Here is a 9,055-nt window from a genome sequence, read left to right as displayed (position 1 = left end):
GCCAGAATTTGGTTAGGCCTTGAAGCCAACAAATGACCCATATATGTCTGCACTCGAGGGAAGACATCCTTAGCAACAGTACATCGTTCACATTGCTGGCACCAACGTTTCACATCCTCACTCATACCTGGCCAGAAACACCTTTGTCGCACCAGCTCGGTTGTACGCTCCACTCCCTGATGGCCGTGCTCATCATGAAGTCAAGTCAAGTCAAGTCAAGTATATTTGTATAGCGCTTTTCACAATACAGATTGTATCAAAGCAGCTTCACAGTATTAAATTAAAATAATACAACAAGGTTTGTTTCTAGTGGAATTTATTGATAAAATCAAATTAGATATCCAGAATATCCCCTGGATATTGAATATTCAATATAATGAAGCTGCTGCATCACCATAGTCTTTAACGATGTCGGGAGCAACAGTTGAAGGAAGACCTCACCGCCCTGGGGATGGTAACACTGACGATACACTACGCCATCCTTCTTTTCCATAACTTCAGGAATACTCCCAATGCTGCATCTGCTTCCTGTAGCCTGTGTAAATCCGTAGAAGAATAGCCAGGGAAAGCGGTAATGGATGCTTGTACCCCTCTCATGGGTCTAATAGAAGCGACTTGTTGGAGGGGCTCTGGCAGGGAACTTCCTGGAATCATAGCCTCAAGCACAGGTCCAGCGGGATGCTGTCGCGAGAGGGCATCAGCGTTACGATTACGCCGTCCAGAGCGATACTTGATGCTGAAGTCAAAAGCGGCGAGTTGGGCAGCCCATCTCTGTTCTAAAGCGCCGAGTTTAGCGGTATTGACACTGCATGAAAATTGGGATTTCCGACCCCGTAAACGGCCGCAAATCTCCCTAATTTTCGGCAGTTAACGACAATTTACAGCCTGTGAACGTCGCGTTCGTCTGTGCCGAATATTGCCGGAAACGAACCATGACGTATGCAGAGCGCTCGCGCCGGAGGTGTGAATGGCTCTAATTACCATATGAATAGCAGCTCCCGCCAGAGAAAGGCTTGAATTTCCTCACTCACTATTGGTTGAACCCACGTGGTTTAAACAAGAAAAATCACTCGTGATTGGTTGGCAGATTTGTTACTATTGGTCACCCTCGCTCATTAAAAATTCAAAAAATTATAATATTCATATAAATAATAATATATAAATTATTTTTTTATATTCATAATATGCTATTCTGTGGTATATTCATGTCAATGTTAACCTATGGACTACACTATTATTACCATCAAGGACATGAATTTATAAAGGAATGGAAAATTTGCCAGGGACATGCTGTTTATTCAAAGAAAGAGCTTTATTAGCACAGACACAAAACAATATACACCTATGTACAAAGCATAGATCATCTGCACACACAACAAATTGGAAGCTCAGTGTCTGTTTTCATCTTCGGAGCTGTAGGTGACTAGCGGCGTTCTCTCTGAATTCGATCCACTTTGAAAACGTCTGTGGTGCGTTGCCCTGTATTTAGGAGTCGCCTCTAATCTCGACTGCAGCGTAGCACAGAGCTCTGTGAGCTCCTGGCTGGTGGTTGAACTTCATCGGACATCAGATCTATGGTGGCGCACTTCCAAATGCCCACGTCATCCTCACCTAGCACACAGTCTCGCTTCTAGCAGCTGTAAAAACAACCAATACAGACAATCAGTACTGTGATGCACTGTGTATGGACACAAAACATCTATTAATGCACGTGAAAAATAGTCACATTGACTAAAAATCTTACCCTCTTTCTTCTCGCTCGACTCCGAGCTGAACTCTTCACAGCTTCGGCCTGCAATGCCAGATCTGGTTGTTAGTACGCAGGAGCTTCAGGTACAGTCTCGTAGTATGTCTTACAGGCAGCTGGAAAACAATTAAATGAGAGTGATATGAATAAAAACAACGCAAGTCACAGTAAAATGAAACAAGGAGAAAATAGTAAAAGTTACTTACAATGTCGTCATGATCAGCGTCATGAAAATCTGGACTTGCAGACATAGCTCTGAGTAAATATGAGGTTACGCCCTCGTTATGAGGCGAGGTTACTCTATGGAAACAAAATGTATGATTAAGATCGTAAACTATAACGGATCTATTTTCTTATACAAGAGAATGAAAGCATATTCTTCGAATCTTACCTTTAAAATGTTTGTAAGTTTTTATGAAAGTAAAAAAATAAAAGAATGTAAGATTCTTTTTTTTTTTTTTTTTTTTTACCTTGATCCAGTTCGTAGCTCCCACAATTTGTCTCAGAGTTGTGAAGATGGCATACTGCTTCCTGTAAATTACAGGATTATTTACAATTATTAAACAAATAATACCATCAATCCCATGACCTCTTGCTTTATGATGAAATCATGAAAAACTCTTACATTTCACAAGGCCTGACAAAATACAGCTGCAGGTAACTAGCGGCATTCTGTCTGAATTCGGTCCATTTTGCAGACGTCTGTGGTGCGTTGCCCTGTACTTTGGAGTCGACTCTAATCTCGACTGCAGCGTGGTACAGAGCTCGGTGAGCTCCTGGCTGCGACAGGACGGAGGTCGCACAATCCATCCAGACACCCCGCCGATGATGCCGTCTTCCTCATCAGACATCAGGTCTATGGAAGCACACTTCCGAAGGCCCACCTCATCCTCAGCTAGCACACTCTGTCTCGCTTTTAGCAGCTGTTAAAACCAATAAAGACAATCAATACTGCGCAATGCACTGCGTATGGACAACACACATCTATTAATGCACCTGAAAAATAGTCACATTGACCAAAAACAAATCTAATCTAATAAATCTTACCGTCTTTCTTCTCGCTCGACTCCGAGCTGAATTCACCACAGCTTCCGCCTGCAATGCAAGATCTGGTTGTTTGTACCTGAAGCTCCTGCGCACCGTCGTGTAATATGTCTTAAAGGCAGCTGGAAAACAATTAATTGAGAGTGATATTAATAAGAACAACATAAGTCACAGTAAAATTAATAAGAACAACATAAGTCACAGTAAAATTAAACAAAGGAGAAAAAATGCAACCGGGTGAAATTGCAGAAATACACACCAGAAGCAAACTATGCTTTTTGAAATTGGGGTTTTATTCTGACTGCTGTTTAAAATAAGTGACAGCGGTCAATGGAAGCAAGAAAAAAGTTTGCCTTGTTCGAAGAGATTTCACAAGAAAAAAAAATAGATTTCACTAGTTAAAAAAAAAAAAAAAAAGAAATTGTAGAAACAGTTTACAGTAAATTTGAAGATGACAATCAAATGTCACAAAAAGCTTAACCAGTGGATCAATGCCCAAATCCACGGAATACTTAACTCAATTCAAACTGAAATGCAGTGTAATACACTGCAACTGGTCAGATTTAAATTGATTTCTCCAAACTAAAATATGTTAGGCTACAATTAAATACGATAACACAAACTGGAATACGGCAGTGGCTGAGGTAACGTTAGGCCTAAGTTACAAGAGAAATAAAAGCACTTAAACAAAGCCACAACCCACGTTTAATCATGCCATGCGGAACCAGAAATATGCATTTAACCATAAAGTTATACTGTATAATCACAGAATATAGATTCAACTCATTAACAGATTTATCAAATAAACATGCCATCAGTAATTTCCCCCATAAACCATAAAACGTACATACCCAATCCTTTACCGTCCGATCACCACGAGGTTCACTCGTCACACATGCGCTCCAAATAAATCTATAAACAAAAATGTACACATCAAATGTTCTTTTAACTTCGCTTCACAACTTATTTGTGCATATTAAAGATATTGGAGTAATATTTACCAAGAAAGAAGAACGTATAACACAGAATCCGATCGATGCACGCACCGTCATGGAGCTCTCCTGAACAATGAAAAATGGCTGCCGTTCCCTGGTCGCGCGCACGCGTCCAGCACAAGTGAATAGTATCGCGAGAAGAGAGGGATTTCTTAAAGGGGCCACAAACATTTTTAATGCAAAATAGAAACGAGGTACATTTTATGTAAACAACTCTAATCGTAGTTGTAACTCTATATGTACAGTAGGCATAATTCTTGTCATTGCGTATGTGTATGCAGCATGAGTCAAATACAATCTTCTGTTTGTGTTGTATTATGCACAGTGGTTGGGCTCTAAGAGATTGTGATGCTGTTTGCATGGAATGCACATTTTACCTTTGTGGCAAAGCCTGATTGAAATTGATTGTTGAAATAAATGGTTTTGTGTCTTTTTTACATAACATTGGCTATTGCTAATGACACATAGTAACTAATCTAGCTACTTTCATTAAATATATCAATTTAAGCTAAACTGTAAGAGGGTCATTCTATGAAAATGTCAATTTTTCTGTCCCTAGCCTTTACAGAAATATTACACTTAAAAAACACTTTAGGGTTACAATTTCTTTACATTTTAAAATAAAACAATATGTTATTTGAACAATTACACCCTCTTGAGCCATCAATGTGGCAATATTTGATTTTTATGAATTATATAGAATTTCAAGCACCACAGAAGTGCTCGTCCCCACAGTCATGTACAGAGGGAAAATGCTTTATTTTGAGGTCAATAACAGATTTTTACACCATTTAAAATACAATAATGTATACATAACTATCAAATATATTATGTAAATGATATATATAAAAAAAATGCAGAATACATATTATAAAATTTATAATGAAAGTAGTGGTCCCCTGGAGTTGTGTCACTGGTGTTACTGTTAAACAAAAATCTCTTATTTTGAAATAAAAATCACACTGCTATAGCTTATGTTTGTATGCAGGCCTACGGAATTTATATTCACAATACTTAATAACTAATATTATTTTATTGCATTTATATTAGTTGTTTGAAGAGTTACAAAAAAGCGGTTGGTCTTAACACAAGTTTCAGCCGGCAAGTCGTCGGACTAAAAGGGGGAACAAATAAATAATTGGGTCGGTAGGCTACTAAACTGACAGGGTCGGTCGGGTTACGGCAAACAAGAATATTTTTAAGGATGGCCTTAGACTATTGTCACTCACTTTATTTTGCGCTATCTCAGGCCTCTCTCTCTCGTCTACAGCTAGTTCAAAACGCAGCGGCTAGACTTCTCACCGGGACACGCAAATATGAGTCGATCACCCCTATTTTATTCAAACTCCACTGGCTACCTGTCACGTTCAGGATTGATTTAAAATTTTTACTATTTGTGTATAAAGCTCTTAACAAACCGGCCCCCCAATATCTGACCAATCTCCTCTGCCTGTACACTCCATCTCGTACTTTGAGATCCAGGGATCACTGTCTTCTCATCGTGCCCAGATCCAGACTTAAAAAACGAGGCGACTGCACTTTTGCGACTGCTGGCCCAAAACTTTGGAACAGTCTACCCCTCTATATCAGACTAGCTCCCTCAATTTCCATCTTCAAAACATCCTTGAAAACTTTAATACCCCTTGACACAACTATTTTTTTTTTTTTTTAATTGTCCTGTTTCTGCCCTGCATTTTATCTATTGCCCTTTACAGCACTTTGGTCAGCCTTGGCTGTTTTTAATTTTGCGTTATAAATAAATATTGTATTTTTTTTAGAATTAAGTTAATACCTTTGAGTCACCTGGGATAAAACTCCCCCTGCTACCCTCATTTGCATTTGTAAAGCTCACAGCAGTCTCATTTACATGTTAAAGCATTAGAGGGAGGGGGGTCACGGGGCAAGCAAGTCCCACGTCAATTTCCGACAATTTCCGACAGTTTGCAGTGTTGCCTGTAAATTGCCGTTTGCAGTCGTAAACCTGAACTTCCACGACAATCTACAGTGCCGGTAACTGTCGAAAATCCCACTTTTCATGCAGTGTGAGGTAACTCAGGGGATTATTGTCCGTATATACCACACACTTGTGTCCAAGTAAATACTCACGGAACTTCTCGCTCATTGCCCATTTAAGGGCAAGAAATTCAAGTTTCATGGAACTATAATTGGACATGTTCCTCTCCGAAGGCCTTAAGCCGCGACTAGCATAGGCTACTGGTCGAACTCTGCCCTCCTGTTCCTGTGACAGGACGGCTCCCAATCCGCTATAACTGGCATCCACTTCTAAGATAAATGGCAAGGAGAAGTCAGCATAAGCCAGCACTGGAGCACTCACCAACCGTTGCTTCAGCGTATCAAAGCTCTGCTGACACTCCTCTGTCCAGGCCTCCTTGCAAGAACGGGCTGGGCCCTTCCGGTTAGCTCCAGTCAGGTCAGCTACCAGGCGATGAAGTGGGGCAGCCATTTTGGCAAAAGACACCACGAATCGCCTGTAATAGCTTGCGAAGCCCAGAAATGACCGAAGTTCTGAAACCTGCTGGGGGGGCTGCCAATTAGCAACTGCCTCAATTTTCTTTGGATCAGTAGCCACTCCTTGGGCAGTAATCAAATGCCCCAGGTAGTTCACCTCGGACTGAAGAAACGAGCACTTCTCCAATTTGGCCTTTAATCCCTCTTGTTGTAGACGCTTCAGGACCACCTCCAGCCGTTGCAAATGTTCAGACACGGTGGAGGAGAAGACAATAACATCGTCCAAATACAGCAACAACGATTGGAAATGTTGCGAGCCAAACATACGCTCCATCAATCTCTGAAATGTGCTAGGTGCATTGCACAGGCCGAAGGCCATCCTATTCCACTCATATAGCCCAAAAGGTGTGCAGAAGGCAGTCTTCGGTCTGTCCTTTTCAACCACAGGGACCTGATTGTAGCCACTAGCAAGGTCCATTGTGGTGAACCACCTGGCACCTGCAAGAGCATCCAAGGATTCCTCAATTCTTGGTAAAGGAAACAAATCTTTTCTGGTCTTGCTGTTAAGTTGACGATAGTCAACACACAGTCGCAGGCTACCATCCTTTTTCTTCACCAGGACAATGGGAGAAGCATAGGGGCTGCTACTTTCTCTTATAATCTTAGTTTCCAACAACTGATTGATATGAGCCTTAACGGCCTCATATTCTGATGGAGGAATGCGTCTATACCGCTGCCTAACAGGAACCTCATCAATCAAGGGAATCTCATGTGTGATCAACGTAGTACAGCCCAGATCACTATCATGCGTCGAAAACACAGAAGAATACCTGGACAATAAAGCCCTGACTTGACACTGTTCTTCAGGGGTCATCGGAGACAGATCAAGAGAATCTATCTTGTCTTGTAGAAGACCTACAGTCATTTGGGAAGATACGGTGGCCTGCAAGCGCAAGGGAACATCCTCTACACCTTGGGGTAAACTCACCACAGTTACAGGGCTGATAGTACCAAGAACCGTTCGTGCATAAAGGTTAACATCCACTACTCCCACATTAATGACTGGAACATAAACCTGTCCACGAACTACCCTAACAATGGCAGGGGAAGTCAAAAGACCGGCTGCTAGCCCACCACCAGAAGGCTCAAATACTACAGTCGATCCAGTATGCTGCTGGGAACAAGTCGCCGGAATAAACTTCAGGGTGCCACCTGGTACACAAATACACCTGCCCCCTCGAACCCGTACGCGGGCTGAAGAGTCCAAAGGGGCATGAACTTGAGCTTGATGACACTTTTGTAAGGCTTGTTGCCAAGAGTCAGGGGCATGCTGCACTAAAGCGGTTTCAAAAAGAGTCGGTCCATACTGCCCAAACAATTCGTGGTAACATTCTCGAATGACATTCATGCCCAAAATACCGGAGACCTTAGTAGGAGTACCTGAAGAATCTTTAACTATGAGCACCCCACGTTTAGGAATCACTTTGCCAAAAACTTCCACATCCAACTCTAAATAGCCTATATATGGAATATCTAGACCATTGGCCGCCTTAAGCTGCAACCAGTGACATGAGTGGAGTTTTTCCGCACCCCACGGTTCAAAGTTCTGCAAATAAAAACTTTCCGTCACCGTTGACACCATTGAACCGGTGTCTAACAAGCAGGGAACTAACACCCCACCCACACTAACCGTCACATGGGGGCATGGTGATAATAACGGGGCCATGTGCTCTACAGGGGGAAAAACAGTATCTGAGCCAAACACATAACCTTCTGAACTGTGGCTCGGGAGCACAGAAGATTCTAGTTTTCCTGAAAGGTAACAGTGGACTGGGATCTTGGCACTACTGGCTGAGGGTGACGTGAAGGGGGGGGATTAACCCTCGGTGACAAACTTTGGGAACTACATTCACGGGCAAAATGACCAGGCTGTTGGCACTTCCTACAGATAACTGAACCCCTATTAAAGGGCGTTGGGGAAAAAGGGAGACTTCTTGGGGCATTTTGAAGCAAAGTCATATTACGGGTTAACTGATCAAGCTGTTCTTGTTGCTTTTTGAGCATCTCTTTTAGCTCCGATAATTCAGAGTTTGTGGAAGCTGGCGCAGCCCCATAAACCCCATACTGCTGCCCATAAGTAGAAGAGGTTGACAAACTACGAACCCCAGTACCCCTCAACATACCCTCCCTTTCCCATCTGATGGCTTCCCCTCTGACATCAAGTAAAGTCGCCCTAGAGTGTTGGCGTACAAACTGCTTTAATTCCCTGCGAAGGGCAGAATCCAGCACATACTCTACGAATTGGTCACGCAACAAGACCTCAGAATTGGGCATACCATTTGGAGCATTTTTAATTAATTTTGACATTAAGCCAAGAAGGGCATGTGAAAATTCCTGGAGTGTCTCCCCCTCTAGCTGTCGTCGAGAGAAGAAATTCTCCTGCAAAACAATATATGAATCTGGGCAGCCATACAGCTCAGTAAGTATTTCAATAACTTTATCTGGGTCTTCCCGGTCATCACTAGGTCTAAATTTGATTTCTTCCCTAGCTTCCCCCTCTAAATGGTCATACAGGAAATGTGCTTTATCAAAATTAGATAAATGGCGAACACGCATGCTGGCCTTCACTTCCTCTAGCCAATCAGCCAAAGAAATTCCGGTGCGGCCCCTAAAAACAGGACATTTCCTCTCCCTAGGAACATAAATCAACCTTTCAGTCACCACTGAATTACCATTGGAGGAGGATCTTGAGCCCATGTCCAACCCTGCCCCCCTTTGATTAGATTCAGAGGGCGCAACA

The 9,055-nt window shown here is 42.3% G+C and overlaps 1 protein-coding gene across 3 annotated transcripts; it reads right to left on the bottom strand.

Moving 5' to 3' along the window:
* Positions 1-1,291: 1,291 nt before the first annotated feature.
* Positions 1,292-4,111, bottom strand: LOC311294575 (uncharacterized protein). Of its 3 annotated transcripts, none has more exons than XR_014628078.1 (7): positions 3,643-4,106; positions 2,795-2,913; positions 2,373-2,670; positions 2,218-2,278; positions 1,954-2,047; positions 1,745-1,863; positions 1,292-1,637 (listed from the first exon to the last, which is right to left on the bottom strand). XR_014628078.1 is itself a non-coding variant. In XM_084415523.1 (7 exons), the coding sequence occupies exons 4-6, from the start codon at positions 2,555-2,557 to the stop codon at positions 1,780-1,782; spliced, it is 330 nt and encodes a 109-aa protein (XP_084271649.1). In that variant the 5' UTR covers positions 2,558-2,670; positions 2,795-2,913; positions 3,643-3,703; positions 3,793-4,111; the 3' UTR covers positions 1,292-1,637; positions 1,745-1,779. The 3 variants fall into 3 exon arrangements, 2 of the variants coding, with proteins under 2 accessions (XP_084271649.1, XP_084271648.1); XM_084415523.1 differs by lacking the exon at positions 1,954-2,047 and having other exon boundaries at positions 3,643-3,703; positions 3,793-4,111; XM_084415522.1 differs by lacking the exon at positions 1,954-2,047 and having other exon boundaries at positions 3,643-4,108.
* Positions 4,112-9,055: the final 4,944 nt, after the last annotated feature.

This window comes from Rutilus rutilus (genome assembly GCF_951802725.1).
Source record: "Rutilus rutilus genome assembly, chromosome: 8".
In the NCBI taxonomy this organism is placed as follows: domain Eukaryota; kingdom Metazoa; phylum Chordata; class Actinopteri; order Cypriniformes; family Leuciscidae; genus Rutilus; species Rutilus rutilus.
This window is presented reverse-complemented; position numbering and strand designations above follow the sequence as displayed.

Coding starts and splice junctions, on each gene's coding strand:
- LOC311294575 (XM_084415523.1), bottom strand. CDS start 2,557: ATGGATTGTGCGACCTCCGTCCTGTCGCAGCCAGGAGCTCACCGAGCT. Junction 2,279..2,372: donor TTTGTCAGGCCTTGTGAAAT/GTAAGAGTTTTT, acceptor TGTAATTTACAG/GAAGCAGTATGCCATCTTCA. Junction 1,864..2,217: donor GAGCTACGAACTGGATCAAG/GTAAAAAAAAAA, acceptor ATTGTTTTCCAG/CTGCCTGTAAGACATACTAC.